The 19,884-nt window shown below is 40.5% G+C and overlaps 1 protein-coding gene across 3 annotated transcripts; it reads left to right on the top strand.

Annotated features, from left to right (window-relative positions):
- The first annotated feature begins 333 nt into the window (after window positions 1–333).
- On the top strand, window positions 334–18,355 carry LOC111572598 (ankyrin repeat domain-containing protein 9). 3 transcript variants are annotated; one of them, XM_023276334.3, is made up of 7 exons: window positions 9,864–10,048; window positions 10,132–12,953; window positions 13,739–14,030; window positions 14,869–15,705; window positions 15,820–16,035; window positions 16,309–16,426; window positions 16,673–18,355. In XM_023276334.3, exons 2-7 carry the CDS (start codon window positions 12,706–12,708, stop codon window positions 17,833–17,835), a joined length of 2,874 nt encoding a protein of 957 aa, XP_023132102.3. In that variant the 5' UTR covers window positions 9,864–10,048; window positions 10,132–12,705; the 3' UTR covers window positions 17,836–18,355. The 3 variants fall into 3 exon arrangements, with proteins under 3 accessions (XP_054872140.1, XP_023132099.2, XP_023132102.3); XM_055016165.1 differs by lacking the exons at window positions 9,864–10,048; window positions 13,739–14,030; window positions 14,869–15,705; ... (1 more) ...; window positions 16,309–16,426; window positions 16,673–18,355 and adding an exon at window positions 334–1,407 and having other exon boundaries at window positions 10,132–10,524; XM_023276331.3 differs by lacking the exons at window positions 9,864–10,048; window positions 13,739–14,030; window positions 14,869–15,705; ... (1 more) ...; window positions 16,309–16,426; window positions 16,673–18,355 and adding an exon at window positions 334–1,421 and having other exon boundaries at window positions 10,132–10,524.
- The last annotated feature ends 1,529 nt before the right edge of the window (window positions 18,356–19,884 follow it).

The raw sequence follows: 19,884 nt of genomic DNA, 5'->3' as shown, positions 1-19,884 counted from the left end.
TCTTGCACAGAGTAAACTGCCCTTTAGCTTCACAATCTCCACGCCCTTATTATTTATGACTTGATGACTTTTTTTCCTGTTTTGAATGAATGATTTTTATCATGCATTATTGTTATTGCACAGCCTTGCGGAACAGTGACTTTGCATTTTCTCTGCACATGCTGCCTGTGCAATCTTGAACCATATAGTGCATGTAAATGAACTACTGCACATAAACCAGCTTGTCTTGTGCCTCAGTGCAGCAGCAGCAGCAGCTAAACTCCTGCTGTCAATAAAGTTTCCGGGATTATTTTTTTTTTTGACGTTTTTATGTTGTGCGCATGCGTGCTGGCTCCGTACTGCAGAGCCTCCGCAGCTGTCAGAGCGTCCAGGAATGCGCCTCAGTCAGTTTAACTTTGAGGACGCAGCTGCAACCTGCTGTCCGCTCCGAGTTTTGTAAGTAAACATAATGTCTCCACGCTCTGTCCATTAAACACAACAGCCCCAGAGGACATAATGTCTCCGAGACGCCCTCTAAAAGCCCGTTGAGGACACTAGTTAGCCCCGGTAGCCATGGCGTCTTTAACGGTCAGCTCGGCGGCTCGGAGGGTCGAGAAGCACCCCAAGTCCTTCTCGCTGCTCTACTACCGGGCGGTGCGGGACCTGAAGCCGGTGTGGATGCTGGAGGACATGCGGACCATGGAGACGTTTTACCAGGAGGAGGACTGCAGTCAGAGGATTTACACCCCGTCCGAGGCGCTACTTTACGCCATCGTCCACGACCACCAGGCGTACGCGCAGTACCTTCTGAGCAGATACACCGACGAGGCGCTAGCGAAGCCCGGGGAGCGCTTCTGCTGCTGCCCGTCCACGGCGCCGCACCTCACCATGGCTGTCCGCTACGACAGGCGACACATTCTGGGCCTTATCTTGCAGGAGACTCACCGGACACCCAGCGGGACCTCCTACACCGGTTATCTCCACACGGAAGGCGGCAGGACCCCTCTACACCTGGCCTGCGAGCTCCAGCGGCCCGAGGCGGTGGTCATGCTGCTGGGGAGCGGAGCCTCCCCGCTCGCCCGGGACCACGACGGCTTGACCCCGCTGGACGTCATCCTGGAGAAACTCAGGGAGTCCGAGGCGGCGAGCGGCGGGGAGAGGAGGCAGTGCTTGGACAACCTGCTCATGTTCATGCCAAAAGTTCACTTTAAAATGAAGGCAGCTCTGGGGACAGAGCCGGAGCGGTGGAGCAAGGTGCTGGGCGAGGAGACCTACAAGTACCTGGCTGGAAGGAGCCCGGCGCCGCTGCTGCTCACCGCCATGCAGACCGTCCTGCAGCAGCTCAGCCCGGCCACCTTCCCAGACAGCCTGCATGAGCTGCCCATCCCCTCCTCCCTCAAGCCGCCGGGGCTTCCTGTGAGACAGAAGGTGGTGTAGCATCAGTAAGACGTGATGCATGCTCCCTGTATGACTAACCTTGTATTTTAGCATGACATGTATGTGTGCGTGTGCGTGTGTTTGAAAAGCCTGTATGGCTCTAAAGCGGTAACACTTCATTGTAGGGCTGCACAAATAAACTCTGCAACGGTCAGGGAACAGCATGTGTGAATCTGATTAATGATGTTGGTTAATTAACAGGGAGGTTGGTTGCATCCTGCAGCGGACAGACTAGGGAATAAACAGCCATATTCTAGGTATTTACACTAATTCAGCCATCAGTAGTCAGTTTATTTGTCTAACCTCATTCTAAAGTGTTACCTAGTAGTGCTACTGCTGTTTAAACCACTGTATCATATCAGAAGAGTAGACCAGCACTGATGATAGTCTACATGAGCTGTGTTACTGTTGATTTATTATTATTATTTATTTGGATCATATTTAACAGCAGTGATGAAGGACGTGATCTCATAGATCGTTTGACAACAGTCAGGTGACTGGAAGTATCTCTGGATGACTGATTATTTTTAAATAAATAGGAATCCAAGTGATGGTTTCATTCTGTCTTTCTTTAACCGAATGCTGCATTTGTTGATATTAAGTACAGTTGTCCTCTGTAGATGAGTAATGATAGAAGGAGCCAAACATGGGGACTTGAGATGTTACATGGGGAAAAAAAGAGAAGTTTTGACACAAGGTTAAGCTTTTTTCCAACCACAGCTGAACAAACTATCTGCTGAGGAAGACTGCAAAACCTCTGGGGAAAACATATCAAGCAAGTAGGCTTTTTTAATTAAACTATACTGAGCTGAATCATAGATTTGAGTAAAATTAATCTTAGTTTACTTATTAGTAGCTTTCTCAGTACTGTGAATGATTTATTTATTTGCTTGCACATTTAAAAATTGCAATCCCAGAAATGTATAAGTCTGCAAAGACACTCATGCATATGCAATTACACTTTAACCTACTTGGGCTCAAATATACTTGAATCTTTAGTAAACAAGACACTGTGCAGGAGAGGCGGGTAGCGAAAAGTTTCTGCAAGTAGCTACCAGAAAAACTCAAAATGAAAAAAGAGGCTCAGAAGCATTGAACCAGTCTATAAAATAAAATATGTACAATATGTACAGTGGAGTCATATTTTTGTCACATGAAAATAATGAGAATGTTTGAAGATTCAGAAACTTTTAAATACACAAGAAGTTCTTAAATGTGAAATGAAATATTTCAGATTCTGCACAATTTCAAAGTCACCAATTAAGTTTAAACACATTAGTGCCGCTGATCATATTAACTCCTTTGTGCAAAAGGTCAGATTTCCTATATTCTTCAAATGGAGCAGCTTTCCGAAGACACTGCTGGATTCGATCGAAATACGTCAAATGACAACCGCTGTCCACTTTTTTCCAGCAGAATATGCTTCACTATTGTGACAAGGGGAAACTTGGCATCAGAACTAAGGGGAAGTGTCTAAAGTGAGATTTTTATTCTGAGCAAGGAGGGGCTTACTCAGCATTAAAATCATGACCAGACTGAAGGTTTCTCTGGGGCAGCGCAGGACAATCTGAAACACTGGAAACTTGGATCGGTTGTATCCAAAACACGACCACGGCAACCAAAAACAAGCACACCATCAGAGGATCAATACATCAAGCTTTGTTCACTCAGAGATTAAAAGCAATTTCATCACAGATGCAGTATTTGCTTCATAAAGTACACACAACTCCAAGTTTGTCCAGTAGGGAGACAGGGAGGGGATTGACCTTCTCTGGAAGTTGACATCTGCACTGAATCAACCCAGACTAGAAGGAAGCACAGCACTACGCTCTGTCTCTGTCGTTAGCTCCAGCTTCTTCTCAGGAAAGGTACAGGCAGCCAAGCTGTAATACTACAAATTTATTGGACAAACAGCAAAATTGTTTTGGGGGCGGGCTTCTCAAGTAACCTCCCAAAACCACGACATGCTAAAAACATATCTAGTCCAACTGCACTTACATATTTTTTTCAGTAAATTAAGAAACTCAGGTTGTCATTTGAGTTCTGAGTAACTTGTGCTTTCTCTGCAAAGGCATATCTGTGAATTTAAGTCGGATTTTATTGCACAACCAATGTAAAGAAGTTGTTGTGGGTAGTTCAAGGAAACTAAAAATGCCAAAAACAAGGCAAGTGAGCTCAGAGAAAAGACCAAGCATCATCCGTCCATCTATTATCTATACACCACTTAATCCTCAGTCCTTGTAGGGGGCTGGAGTCTATCTCAGCTGACTTCAGGTGAAGGCAGTGGACACCCTGGACAGGTCAACAGTCCATCACAGGGCTACATATAGAGACAAACAATCACTCTCATATTCACACCTACGGGCAATTTAGAATGATCAATTAACCTCAGCATGTTTTTGGACTGTGGGAGGAAGCCAGAGTACCCGGAGAAAACCCACGCATGCACAGGGAGAACATGCAAACTCCATGCAGAAAGATCCCAGGAAGGCCAGGACACAAACCGGGGATCTTCTAGCTGCAAGGCGACAGTGTTAACCACCGACAGACTGTGCAGTCACCGAGCATCATTTGTCAGAAAAACAACAATCTCCACGGTTGATGTATGTCCAAAAAAGCTGATAAATTGAGGACTTGAGGCTCAGAACTCAAGAAAAATGCATAAGAAACAGCATAATTATTTCAGATGTGGGTTTACAGAGCAGTGGGAACAGAATCAACATGTCTGGGTGCAGACTGGGAGTGATATGAAGCATCTACAGAAAGCCTCCGAGAAAAATGTCAGCTGGTCAATGCTCTCATGTGGATGAACTGAAAGCTTTGCTGGCTGAAAATGGAGGGAAGTGCGAACACAGCTGTCACAGAAACTGGTAGATTCCAGGCCCAGATATCAAACTAAACTAAACTAAACTGAGCGCGATCTACCACAGTTCTTTTCATGGAATAGTTTGCCTCGTGCGTCTGAGTTATGCTTCATTAACATAAATGCCAGTTGTCAGATTAACACTGGGACTGAAGCCAAATGATCTTGTGCAGTTTTTAATCAACAAATGGATCCAGATGAGTTCATGAATCTGCATCTGATGAGGCACACGGTCTACAATACAGATGTACAATTTCAGCTTATTCTGGACCTATAGCATTTGATGTGAGACTCGTCCATTCTTGATACGCTTTTCCTGTTTTCATCTTCATTTAAGTTTTTTTTGGAAAAGAAGGCACACATATATAACATCAGATTCTTATAGCAACAAGTAACAAGAGTGTATGCATAATTTAGAAATACAATAGTAGCCTATCAGACCCACAACTTGGAAAAGACCTTATACAGTGGTGCTACTGTGCCTTTTTCCTCAGATTTTGTTTTGGTGATCCTCTTTTTTTAATCTGAACAATGAAAAGAAGACTTTAGTGCGGGATAGTATATCCTATTCTATATTAGAATAGGTTTGCTCTGTAAATAATACACTTACAAGGGGAAATGTACAATTCTTAAGAGCAATCTAACTTATAAGTGTGACTAGAAGCTTTTCAAATGGTAAAAAAAGAGCTCACAGGAAGAGGAAATGAGAAAGAGAAGATGGTGATGAGTGACACTTTGCACGCCATTCAATAAGCCATTGATGATCTTCCTGGTGTCTGATGATTCGTTTTGGGTTTAACCCCTTTGGGACAGACGTGGTTTCTCTGCAGCTTTATGGATAAACATACTGAACTACAGACATTAACTGCATGCAGAGACACGTTAAGTAAAACAAAACAGGGTGTACAATAGTTTTTGTTCGATCTTTGCGTAATGATTTGCCGGCACTCAGACAGGCTCAGACAGTGTTTTGATTCATATTGATGTTGGAACCACATTTTAGCTGATGAAATAGTGAGTAAAAAGAGGTCTTAGATGTTTAGAATGATTCTCTTCTTTACCCAGTAGAAATTGCCGATGGAATCCCAATTGCGGACCACCGAGATGTCTCTCTTTCACTTCCTTTTTCAGAAAAATCTGAATCAAAATCAGCTCAAAAATGCGTTCATAATCGGCAAACATGCAATTAGGATGAACTTCAATGGGAAGTAAAAGAATGAGAAAGAAAAGAAAACATTAAATCAGAGGAAGTAATTAAATTTGTGTTTCTAGCAAGATCTTTATGGAACTATTCCACGTCATGGTCATTATTTTTGACACATGTAGTCCAAAGACACTTGAAATACTGGCTGAATCTCTGTGAGTTTGAACAAAACCTCAATGAGTAAAGCACATTTGTACATTTTTAGCAAATGTTTAGAGAACATTTAAACCAAAATTTGACTTAGGGAACCTTTTTTGCAATGACAAAATGGCAAAATGATGCAATCAGTTCTATTGTATGAAAAAAATGGATGAAGAGATATGACCTCAAAGAAGCAACACACAGAAACACGATTCAAATAATTTGTGTTATAGTCTCTTTGACATTTGTCAGCCTTGACATGAGCAGTGATAAAGGTTCATTTCATTTTAGTAGCAGCTTTGCAACGAGGTATTCTTTTACAGGAGAAATGAAACATTGGCCTGAAACGCTCAAAGTGTTCTAAACTATAATCTCATCTGAATCACATTCAGCTCCTTTGTGCAACAAGTACACAAAAGGTCATGAGATTAAGAATTACTGCACGAGTATACATAGCTGCTGTACCAGGCTGCTCTCCTCTACTGGCGACTGAACCAGTTAAAGATTAACAGAAGCACACATTAAAAAAGTGGATGTAATCAGGTGACAACAATGTGCACACGTTCCGCCGATAAGCCACATTACATTCTAATATGTTCGCAGCACCGTGTTTACTGTAAAACTTCCACCAGATGGCAGAATTGTACAACTGTTCTCAACCTGTAACCTGGGGCCTCATGAAATTTAAAGCTGCATTTAAACTAAAGCAGTCAGTTTTAACTACCTCTAATAAAATACCATCAAGAAGCAGCTATTTGTTCATGCATTCGTCTGAAAACACAATAAATACCTAATAAACCCAATAAATATAATGAAATAATAACAGAAAACAAAACAAGCTGAACATTAAATAATACTGTGCACACCATCTGTCATTTAGATGTACGTCTCTGTTGAGTGAACTTCTTAATTAAACCACCATTATGCTGTAAACTGCTTTGTCAACGATATATTTGAATGTAAACCCTCCTCATCCCGCCTACTCTCTGTCTCTGAGAGGCTCTCACTGCTGTCACTCAAACTGTAAACCATCAGCATTATTATAACTGTCTGTGTGGAAGCAGCTTCAGTTTATTCATTAATGTAGTGAGTCCATCAGACGCTCCATGTGTTGACAGTCATAGGTACATTCTGTTCTGCTTCGTTTTGTACCCTATTCTTTGATTATTATTTTTTTTAAATTTACATTTTAAATTTTTTATTTTTAATGACACAAAAGAGAGAGCCTGAAATCCTCTGCTTATTTATAGCTTTAGTTAAATATCTCAACAACTAATGGCCAAAATGTTATAACACTTCCTGATATTTGTGTTTCCGAGAGGATAAATCCTTATAATTAGAGTCACTCATATTCATTTTGATGGGCATATTTGTGAAACAGAAATGGGTGTAGTGGAAAAACCATAAAAACATAAAACCATTATTAAGATAACACTTCATCATACCTTTTAACATCGATGGAAGTTTTAAACACACCAAGCTGACCTGAGTGACTTTGCAAGAGGGAACAAATGCTGCAAAAGAGCTGTATTGAAGTGTGAAAATAATGCAGATAACATATTCTGATCTTCCAATAAAACACCTACAGAACAGTAGATTTCTACATGGTGAAGATATGCATGCATACTACTTTAATACACTACCGTTCAAAAGTTTGGGGTCACTTAGAAATGGCCTTATTTTTGAAAGAAAAACAGTTTTTGTTCAATGAAGATAACATTAAATCAATCAGAAATACAGTCTAGTCATTGTTAATAATGTGGTAAATGACTATTCTAGCTGGAAACAGCTGATTTTTAATGGAATATCTCCATAGAGGTACAGAGGAACATTTCCAGCAACCATCACTCCTGTGTTCTAATGCTACATTGTGTTAGCTAATGGTGTTGAAAGGCTAACTGATGATTAGAAAACCCTCGTGCAATTGTGTTAACACATGAATTAAAGTGTGAGTTTTCATGGAAAACATGAAATTGTCTGGGTGATGCCAAACTTTTGAATGTTAGTGTATATTCTCAGAAAAACTTCCTTATGAACATATGTTCCTTCACACCTGTTCCTGTTCTTTTGATTTGTCACTCAGCTGCATATTCAGAATTGCGGTTACCCAGTCGCCAGTGAATTATGTGTGACATTTGTCCAGCTCAGTCTCCTATTAATTAACTGGATTTAACTCTGCGAGTAACACCGTCACTGTTCAGTGGGGAATCAGAACAGAACAAATCATTCATCTGGAAACGTGAAGAGCACAAGTATGAAGGTCACCAAACAGGTTAGTAAGTATGACAGATCCAATATGTCTGTCATTGTTAAACTGAGGTGACAGTGACGTTAAGACTCGTGTTCACACCCACATCTGTGATACAACTGATTACCGCGTATCGTTGCATCATTCAATCTCTAGATCTTAAAAGTCCAAAATCTTTAGTTCCTGATTTTCTTCTCTGTTTTTGTAAAGAGAGCACAAGACAAACATTGGGGTAAATCTATTCATGTCAGTCCCTTCCACCACTCGTGTGCATGGTTTTCTTTACTCTGTCAGGTGGTGGAAGACAAATTAGGTTGGAACCTTGGCAATGAAGCTCAAAACACATTGAACACTCTTTCGTCATTATGACTTGCAAAGATACATTAAATAAAGCCTTTAAAGCACCTGGTTAAGCTTTATTTTCCTCTGCAGGAGGTTTGAATATTAGTCTTGGTTGGTTTTGTATCCAAAATGATCCGAATTTATGTAAAAATTTCTCTTAAAATCTGGCCCAATCTTCTTTGAGGTTCCAATTATGAACAAACATGATCTGTTTTAATTAATCACACAAAAAGAATTGGATTGTACTCGTCCATATTAAATACGTCATTCAACTCTTCCCAATTGAGGTTAGAAAAGGTCACAGCATCAACAAAAAGAAGATAAAAACATGCAGTCCAATGAATGTTACCATATTGGAGAGCTACTATGACATATAAAAAACACAATTTGCTATCCACAAGAAGCATCTGCTGGTGGAACTCTCACAAATGATCCTGTACCTCACAAAAGTGATGCTGGGAGAAGTTTACCTTTGGGGGACTTTTGTCGGAAAGATTTTTTAACACATGGCTAATGTGGTAAAAAGGCCTATTTTAACCCAAACTGTGATTCTTTTCCTACCTTTGCCAAATAGTTTTGTTGCCTAAACCTAACAAAAGTGTGACTGAAAATAATAAGTTTACTAAGTCTAAATCCAGTAAGTCAAAACTGTGGTTACCCGCAGGATACAAAGCCCAGGCTCCTTGGTGAAAATTATTTGCTTGACCTGTTCACCCACCCCACGTTCCTCCCCATGCGGACTTACTGGCTCTTTACCCGACTTCACCTGACTTTCTAAAGCCTTGAGTTCGAAGGCCCTAAAGGCTAACTTCTTTTATTAGCAACATCACTGCATGCCTGAGGTGAGCCAAACAGCACCTTGACAGGCTACAACACCGCTGCCAAAATGTTTTATGGATTGATTAAACAAAGGCCGAATTGTTTGGTGTAGAAAGGACACTGTATATCACCACAAAAACACCATCTCAAAGGTTAAGTACAGTGGCAACACCGTGATTTCAGGCTGCTTTAGTGAAACTGGCTCCGGACAACTCATCATCCCTGAGAGGAAAACGGATTCTCATGTTTGTCAAGGTGTCTTCCAAAATAATGTCAGAATAGCAGTTATCTGAAGCTCAGTTGAAAATTTGTGGTGTGAGAGCACAATAACCCTCAACAGCTACGTAAATCTATGACAGAAAGACTTCAGACAAGGAATATTCATGTTCTGGAGTGGCCCAGCCAGAGCCCAGGCCCTAAGTCAACATAGATGATGACCTTATTTCTTCAGAACGTTCCTCCTGAGCCACCAGAAAATTAGAGATTTTGCTCAAGAATCAAGAATTCACTTTCTTTTTCCATTAGCACTGTAAAGATTTAATGTTCTGTAATAACTTAACTTATGTATTATTAGCATTAACGTATTACTTTTTTGCTTTTGAATTAGATGAATATTAGATCACAATTTACACTACAAAAATGTCAAAGTCAAAAGTTTGGACACAGCTTCTGTCAGGGCTTTCTCCTCTGTCCCAGCTTCAGCCCCCACCTGACCTCCCTCATCCTCCCTCATCCTCCCTCATCCTCCCTCTCCCCCTCCTCCCTCCTATTCCTCCCCCCCTCCTCCTCCCTCTCCCCCTCCTCCCTCCTATTCCTCTCCCCCTCCTCCTCCCTCTCCCCCTCCTCCCTCCTATTCCTCTCTCCACCTTCCTGCTCTGTCCAGCTGTTGTTCATCACCAATCACTCATCAACGGAACTCCGGACAGCTGTGGTGCAGCACACCTGATGATCATCTCCACCATAAAAGCTGGCTGCACACTCCACACCCTGCCAGATAGTAAACTCTGCTCACGCAGTCAGTCGTCTAGCCTTGAACCTTTGCTGAGCTTTTTCCATTGAAAAGCTTTACCTTGATTAAACTCTGTTTCTCTTGTCTAGCTCCGCTGACCCAGCTGCCTGGTTCCACCTGCTCTGTCCTCCCATCTCCTGCATTCTGGATCCAGCCCTGACCAGACCTCCCCCCTGCCTCCCTCACCTTGGACCTTCTGCCTGCTCCTGGAACCCCTGCTCGTCGTGGAGGATCTCTGCCTGCCGTGTGCCCCCCTCGGCTCTGGAAAACACCCCGCCTGTCGCCCCCCTGGAACGAGGCCCTCCTGCCTGCTCTCCGCCGCCGACCCACCCCATGGAGAACGCCAACCGGGCCGTCGGTTCCTGGTACAGTCACCCCCCCAACCTCCCCTTTAGTTCAGTATTTCCAGTCACCAGGTCCCCCACCCTGTCCAGCACTCCCCTTTGTTTTGTTAATAAAATCCACCTTTGTTCTTGCCTCAGTCCCTCGTCTGTGCTCTCTGCTCTGGTTCACCCCCACGCCGTGACAGCTTCTCATTCAATGGTTTTTATTTAATTATTTTATACATTGTAGATTAATACTGAATACATCAAAACTATAAAAGAATACATATGAAATTATGTTGCAAACAAAGTGTTAATCTTCAATTTCAACCTACAATGTAGAAAATAATACAAATAAATAAAAAAGCATTGAATAGTAAGGTGTGTCCAAGCTTTTTACTGGTAGTGTATGATCAATTAATATAGAAAAGCAGGTTATTCCAAATTGTTCACATACTAATACTCACCACAAGATCATGGGGCAAATGTGGTACTGTCAAACATGAATGACAATGATTCTGGCAGCATGAGAAAAACAAAGTAAAACGGAAACCAGGAAGTCAGTGTCAGTCTTGGGGGCCTAGATATGATCAGCTTTTCAAGTCCGTCTTAAAACAGTACTCAAATGCCCATATATACAGCAAAAAAAGGTTCATGCTTAAATTTGAAAAAATCCCTTCCAGTAGAAGCTACACAGAGACTCTCTGAAATGTCAAGAGAACTTTCCTATAGAATAATCCAAAGCTTGCATAAAATCACAGTAAAGTTACCAAATGAACTTTTTTACTCTTAGTTCTGCACTGTGAATGGATGTGAGAAACGCCATTTCATTTAACTGTGTACTACGTACACTGCAAAATGACAATGAAGCCGAAGTTGAACTTGAACTTCAAAAAGCAACAAATATGCACTTAGTAGACAGTTATATAGACATTTTATTGTGGTTTAAGGGAGAAAAACTACAGGTGTGAAAACAGCCATAGGTGCAACCCATCAAAGTTGCACCAAACTTAACCATGTAGTCTATGTTTCGCACAGAAATTAAAAAAACATCATAAAAAAGTCCAACTGGATATTATACAGCCTCATCCATAGTTGTGTGTTGGTTACTAAACAAAGAATTGACTTCAGGAAAGTAGGTCCAGTCCTGTCTCTCAGAAGCATGCCACTATGGGTTTTGATTTCATTAAAGCAGATCCTTTTAACATTGACGGGGGGTTTCCAGAGCTTAAACATAATCATGAAAAAAATGAAATCTATGCTGGAGTCACTACATGTGGATCTCTGACTACAGATATGATACATATACATACATATACAAATGTCTGAGCTCTGTGGGTCATGCTGAAGATTCACTCTCCACCTCCCTGGTAGAGATTCTGGGAAACAAGTAGTCTCACAAAACAGTTGGAACCGTGCATATCAGGCAGCACAGAAAATGTCATTTCTCCAAAAATAAATTGCTTGTTGCAATTTAATTTTGACATAATTTCCAAGAGACAGGGTTAACAGGTCAGATGAAGTCCACCACTCTGTGGCCATGAACAGAACCTTCAGGAATGTAAAACGCATCTTAGTCTAGTCGCAGCATTTGACTGACTTCAGCAGTGCAAATTCCAGCACAACTGGGTTTCAAAGTCTGACAAAAGTATATTTTGAGTGAATAGAAGGACATTAATTAAGGGAGAATAAAAGCTTTAAGGCATTGCAAAGGTACATAGCTCCACTGCAGTCTGTCTGATGCCATCTTTTACTATCTGGTGTGGTTGATCTGGCCTTTTCTTCCCAAAACCACATGCCAGTGTTTTCACCTGTCTTGCCAGATTTTTTTTTTTTCTATGTTGAATTCTGATCTGACCTACATCGTACAGTCTTCTGAGACCGGCCTCCTCACATTCATGCATCATTCACATTGTGTCAGGTTCATCCTTAGACAAAGAAAAGAGAGTACAGCCAAGCAAACACAAACAAGAATATAGCTGAGGTTGCAGATTTCCAAAGAGATAAATTCAAGCGTATATTTATGAGCATTACACTGTTTTGTGGTAATAAATAGCAAATGACTGGTCAGTGTTTTGGGACTGATGGTCCAGTCATTCATTCACTCACTGAGACTGTGAAATGCTGATTGACACCACTTTAGACACAACAGAAACCATGTTTTTCATCATTCTATCAAATAACAAAAATATGACTTCCTCATTCTAGCACCAGTCAGACTGGGAAATGCCACAGGGGTGACATCTGATGCGGGAAACATTCTTCACAGTTCCACTTCAACAGGTTTCATGCATGTGCTGTCACTAGCACCTCCCAAATTCCATTTCTGAGACATTAAGAATGAAACTTCAGAGGTATGTTTTTTCACTCGCACCAGCCAAGATGCATATGTGTCGTCTGCTGAGGCTCCTGTCAGCCCTGACGGTGCTGAGCAGCTTCCCGGCTGCTGTGGATGGATGTGACGTTGCTGAGTCGGTTTGCGGAGCCCAGGCTCCCGGAGATGTTGTCATAGGTATCATGTTGCCAAGCCATGGTAAAGTGAAGGCGGTTCATGAACGGATCACACCTGAAAACTTTGACTGCTCAGAGTGAGTATAACTCGAGTATTTATCACTTTGCATGGTATGGTCGGAAATGTATCGTTCATTTAAATTATGTGAGTTGCTTACATCTTTTTCTGACTTTTTTTTATCTGTAAAAACAGTTGGGTGATTTTTTTTTCTTGTCAGTGTTTCATTTCTGCATTAAGTTTGGCAGATGAGCAGTAAACGACTTTACAAAGCAGATTCAATAGCATTACTGTCACTGACTCATTGTCATAAGACTGACACTATCACAATCACAAATTGCTTCTTTGGATTTAATCTAATTTTGGCCCATGATAAAGGGACTTACTATATTTCAAAATTCTGCCAAGTGTGTCTCGTCCATAGAGCCAATAGCTGTTCATTTTGGCCTCACAGTTTGGCAGACTTTTGCCGACTAAATTTGTGGTTACAGATGGGACTTTTAAAATGCAACGACAAAAAAAGAACAATTAATAAAGTCTTTACACACATTATTTAAACTGCACTCACTTAATTACAAATAATGTGAATTCAAGGGCTGATCTCACAATGTAAATTTGATGAAAAATGTATCAATGCACTGAGTAAAACAGGTATTGCAGACAGAAAAGAAGTTAAAGGCATATCCTCGGAGATAAATTTAAAAAAAAAACAGCTGTGCTTTATATCTTTAGCTCACAGCTGAAGGAAGCTCTGGAGACTTTACATTTAAAAAAAGAGTCAACATTTGCTTTTACATTACACTTCCTTAACCACAGAGAATTTAATCTCTTCATGCTGTTGTTGTTTTAACACTGTCTTTTCAGGTTTGTTCTATCATCATTCGTAAGGTCCTTGGCAGTAATCCATGAAATTGAGGAGATTAATGCAGCTGGTTTCCTCCCTGGAGTGCGTCTCGGATATCTGATGTGTGACACATGTTCGTATGCAAGCAGAGCGTTGCAGAATGTAGATCACATGCTGGCAATCAACGGCTCTCTAGATGTGAAGTGCAACTACACCGACTTCAGGCCGAGAGTCAAGATTATCATAGGAGCTCGATACTCAGAGGTGTCCATCGCAGTGGCCAGACTGCTGAATGTGTACATGGTCCCTCTGGTAAGTCACTTTCCGATCAACTAATACATTTTACTGCAAAGTAAATTAACGGTCTCATTTGTGCCATTCACTCAGTTATCATCAGAGCTTCTCCTGGCACACTTAGATGATTTCGGGTTTATTTTTTAACACATTTTGGCTCACTGTGAGCTAATTTTTCACTGCAATTTAAAGTCCTGCACTTCTATGAAAACAACGCAACCATAACTAAACAAAGAGAGAATTTAAACTTGTGTAGTAGAACATAGTTATAATGCCATAACTCATAAAAAGTAAAATTTCTTTGACTGTTTACAAAAATGTAAAATAAAAATTGAATCTCTGTGTTTTCCCAGTACTGGGAAAAAAAACATTGCCCTATATGCTGTAGATATTTTATTACTTACATTTTCAGTGTGTCTCCTCTTTGCTCTTTCAAAACACAGCCTGCAGTTGAGCTGAATAGTTAATGAGTTTTTGTTATGTGACTCTTGGTCACAGCTGGTTCACTGAAAGATTCTCAATTTTTTTGTTTTTTATTTCCTTTGTTTCACAAAATTTTGAATGAGACATGTAGAATAAAGTGATTTTGATGAAGTTAAACTTTTAGTAATTTTCCCAATAGAACTGCACATCACAGACTAACACAAGTGCATTTACTAGAATTTTTTGATATTCTAATCCTATTTAAAATAAACCTAACTCATTTATTCCGCTTTTGAAATTCAAAGTGTAGGGTGCTGGGTGAACACTGGTCAATTTTAGGTAACGTTTGAGTGCAATAACCTATTTTTAAGTTAAGTTGACATTTTTTTTTTTAATTTTAAATTCTTATGTTGTTGTTTTTTTGTCTTCTCAGCTGAGCAGCTCATCATCTTCACCACTCCTGAGTGATAAGCAGCGCTTCCCAGTTTTCATACGTACTGTACCAAGTGATATACATCAGACCAAAGCTTTGGCCAAAATGATGGCTTACTATGAGTGGAACTGGGTCGGGGTTGTGTATGGGGACGATGACTATGGCAAAGCAGCTTTCCAGAGCTTTCTTAGGGATGCAGAGGCAAATGATGTTTGTGTGGCCTACCAGGAAGTGTTGCCTCATTATCTTGATCATTCCAACAGCGAGGAGCGTATAAAACAGGTTGCCCAAATGATCCGCTCTTCCAAAGCCCAGGTAGTACTGCTAATTCTCAAATCAGAGCTTGTGATGGCCCTCTTCAAGGAAATGGTTAAGACCAACACATCTAGGGTTTGGATTTCCAGTGATGCCTGGTCCAGGAGCTCATCCATTGCCCACATGGAGGACATCAACAAGGTTGGGGACATCTTGGGTTTTACCTTTGTTTCCTCCAAGAGTGAATCGTTTGATAATTATCTCAAGAATCTTACAGTAACCCCAGGAGGACACAACCACTTCATTGAAACATACAAGAACCTGAGGTTCAACTGCTCCTCAGTATGTTTCTCAAGCAATCCTCCATCCTACTGTGCTGATCTCCTGAGATTTAAATCTCACAATGCATGCAAATTCAGTGACCCCCAAGAGCAAAATGATGATTATCTTGTAAAGGCAACTGATACAAGTGAACCCTTCCTGCACAGAGTGTCTGTCTGGGCTGTGGCAAATGCTCTGAAAAAGCTGCTAAAGTGCAACAGTTCCACATGCTCAGGGGAAACTAACTTTCCACCATGGAAGGTGAGAAACATTTTAAATTTCCATTCAAATTAATAGGTGTAGCTTCCTTATATTTTTAGAATTCTAATGTAATATGTTTCCTTGTTTAATTGACATTGTCCCTTTCCTTTGCAGCTGCTGAGAGAATTGAAAGAAGTTAAGTTTGAGTTCCAGAACCAAACGTTCTCCTTTGATGAACATGGTGACTTCGTAAATGGTTATGATTTGGTTAGGTGGGAAAAGGATGGTCTACGCAGAAGAATTCAAAGATTTGGGAGCTACCATATCCCTGATGAAAAAATAGAACTTGATGTCAGAGAAACCACCTGGCTTTCAACAGATAATACATCGGTAAGACAATGCTGTGCCCATACAAGATAATCCTTGTGTCCTCAGTCATGTAAAAAGTCAGGTACTTGCCAAAGACATTTATGACCTCAGTGTGCTTTGAGCTAAACATAGATGTAAATGTAGAAACTAATGTGCTTAGTGTCAAGCATGCTTTAGTGGTAGCTATTTCAGTCTTCTACAAAGATCGAATTAGAAGGACAAACTTAAGCGTCTGCTGCCTATCTCTCTGCAGACTGATTAGTTACAGGTTGCTCTTGTGTTTTGCTCTTCCAGACCCCTCAGTCCAGATGCTCTGAAAGCTGCCCTCCTGGTTCGGTAAAGAAGATCTTGAACATGTCCTGCTGTTATAACTGCACCAAGTGCGAGGAGGGGACCTATTCAGATGCTTGGGGTATGCCACATTGACCTTCATATTTTATATTCAATCTTAGCTTCAAAATGCATGCTAACTTGAGACACTGTTCCTTGTACAGATGCCATTTTGACTGTGTATGTAGTGTCAAGAACATATTAGAGACAGTTTCAAGTAAACTCTGTTTCTGTTTCTATGAATTGCATATTTGATGGACTGCTGTCAACCGAACTAAACCAGTCTAAGCTGTCACCTAAATACGTGTATCTCAATTTCATTTAACAGATCTCCATAACTGCAAGAAGTGTCCCAATGAAACTTGGTCTCTGAAGGGTTGGACGGAATGCAAGCCAAGATCGGAGATTTACCTGCGTTGGGGTGATCCTCATCCGATCACCATCATAGCAGCCGCTGCCTTCGGTGTTTTGCTCTTAATCATCACCTTCATTATATTTTTAGTGTACAGAAACTCCCTACCCATGAAAAAAGCTGAGGTGAGATTGTCCTGTGTGATGAAGTTTGGTCTGGCAGTGAGCTTTGCAAGTGTGATATGCTTCATGGGTGAGCCCACTGTGCACCTCTGCCGGGCTCGCCAGGTCATGTATGCCATGGGTTTCACTCTGTGTGTGTCCTGCATCCTAGTTAAGGCCTATCGTACCTTCCTGGCTTTCCTGCCCTTTGGTCAGATCACAAACAGGCAACTACACAAACTTTACAAGCCACCCGTGATTGTCATTGTGTTGACTGCTCTACAGGGGATCATCTGTCTTTTCTGGCTGATCTTTGATTCTCCTGATATTGACGACAAGCCTCCATCCCCACAAAGCATGAAGAAAATAATACAGTGTTCAGAAGGAAAGACATACATAGGTTTTGGGATTATGCTGAGCTACATAGCTCTACTAGCTTTGGTTGGTTTTCTTTTGGCTTTCAAGGGCAGGAAGGTTCCCCAGGAGTTCAGTGAAACAGGTTACATCATTTTTAGCATGCTGATGTACTTGTTCGTATGGGTGTGTTTCATCCCAGTCTATATTACCAGTACTGAAGAGAGCACTACTGTGCAGCCTTCAGCCATTCTAGTATCCAGCTACGGCGTCATTTTCTGTCATTTCTTACCCAGGTGCTACGAAGCACTTTGGGGGTCAAAGACCGATACACTAGAGAGTATCCTGAGGAGATGGCGAGTCATCTCCGGTCCAAGTGTTGATTTAACACCACAAACAGACAAAGATACCCCTACGATGAACACAGCCTCAGAAAACAGTACCAGGGCTTCAGTGTCAAGTATTTCAACTGTAGTGATGAGCTCAGAGACACTAACTGTTGTCAGCCCTACTGATACAGAAATGGCCATAAGTCCTATGTCTAAAGAAAAGATTCATCCCTATCCACTGTTTACTAGGCAAGTAACAAAACTGAGAAACAGACGCAGGAGTCTGTCCTTTTAAAAATGGTTCCAGGGGAATTTACTTTGTACAGATGTGTGTTTTGCTTTTCCAGTTGTTTAAGAGATCTTTTGTTCAGAAAATCCATGTAAATATGTTTTCTACTGAAAACTGTTGTATACTTCTATATGCAGAAGACTAAAGATAATTAATTTGTTTCGTTTACAGCAAAAAATTTTTTAATACTTGTTTGTGAATTGTTTTTTACGTGCACTGTTTTTCATTCATTGTAACACAAAGACGGCAGCTTGAGAGGTCAACAGGATGACAACAAAGACTAGCTATACTTGATCTGGCATTGTTTGTCTGAAGGTGGTGGAAAGTTACACATGGTGTGAATGATGTGTAAATGCATCTTATGCAGTCATATTTTTTATGTATTTATTTTATTTTTGATATGAAATTAACTCTGCCTTTTATATGTAATTGTGTGTTTGAACATTTTAAATGGATCAGTGTAAATATTGTATCATCATTTTTCACAGAGTGACCTGTTTGACAACAATAAACGTTTCCTCCATTACTCTTGCTTCTATTACTCAGGTAATGATGGCTGTATTGTACTTACTTTCAAAAGAGAACTCTAATTCAATTCAATAACATTTTACTTTTATAGCAACAATACACAATATTGTATTATATCTAATAGTTCCCTTTAAGCAAGCACTTGGCGATTGCGGAAAGAAAAACAACCTTTAAGCAGGAAAAAACTACCAGCAGAACCAGGCAGGAAGGGCTGCCATCTGCCTGGACCAGTTAGGGTAAGGGGGGATGGTACATTTAGTAATAAAAAATGTCATCAACTCAGAGTTATAGTGAACACTGGGCGTACAGGTATATGTAAGACTTTATAGAAGCCCATTAGCTTTTGTCTCAACAGCCACTTTCACCTATTTTAGGTAAATGCAGATGTCTCCTTAACACAAATCATGTTTTGTTTCTATTAAAGAGTCCCAGGGAGCAACTGGCAGAAAACTAAAGTACACAGTACCAGAACTCTGAAACTGAGGCAGCTAAAGGGAATTCATCCATCATTCAGTTCATTATTTACACCTGTAGTAAGGTCCACCATGTACACTGTAAACTTGCAAAAAGAAAAAAAAAGAGCCATTTTAAGAGTGAATTGATTATTTTTCTGTTACTCAAGCATGTATTTTTATTGTCTTGATATGTCATCTGTCTCTGCAGTTCATTTATTTATGTTTGTATATAAATAAAAGTGCATACAGGCATACTTGTGTTTATTGTAAACATCAGTGATCAAGCCAGGAGAATTCTCGTTGCAGAAGATGGTATGAGAATTCTGAAAATTCTCACAGCAGAAGGAATGTGACCATGAATGCAGGTATGCTGACCTACTTTGAACTCAACTGACGTGGCCTAATTTTTCAAACAAACAATGAAAAACATCAATCGACACATCAGTTAAAAGTGAAAGCAAAGATTCTACAGGCTTAAGATCATACTGGTGGAATAGTACCAATGCAGGTGACTCTATAAAATGTTTCTTATGTCTAAAATTGTACTCTTAACAAGATAAATAAAATGAAACTGACTGACTCACAATTTACTACAGTCTGGTTTAACCTAGGTTGCTGCATAATAGCTGGTGCCATTTCAGGAATTAATCTTCACTCTGAATTAAAAATGTGTTTGTTCTGCTCTCTTCATCAACCTCTCCAAAGCATGCCATATTGCCAGTCGTAAAATTTAACTTAGCAACTGCAGTCTTTAGGTCTAGCATATGTATACTTACAGTATACAGACCAGAGAAGCATTACCGAGAGTTTGGAAAAGCTCTCTGATAAATGAAATGTTACAGGGGTCTATTTCAGGTCCTCTTCCATTTACAATACACATAAATAACGTTATCAGCAATTCAAAGTTCGTTTTATGCAGATGATGCAGTTTAATATGTTCCAGGCTCCTCAGAAGCCATGGGTTTGGCTCATGTTCAATCTTTATTTACGTCCTTATGATCACTGCTTGTTTTAAATGCAGAGAAGACCAATTAAATTAGCCCTCCTTTCCCAGTGTCTGACTATCCTGCCC

Source organism: Amphiprion ocellaris, chromosome 12 (assembly GCF_022539595.1).
Source record: "Amphiprion ocellaris isolate individual 3 ecotype Okinawa chromosome 12, ASM2253959v1, whole genome shotgun sequence".
Taxonomy (NCBI): domain Eukaryota; kingdom Metazoa; phylum Chordata; class Actinopteri; family Pomacentridae; genus Amphiprion; species Amphiprion ocellaris.
This window is presented reverse-complemented; position numbering and strand designations above follow the sequence as displayed.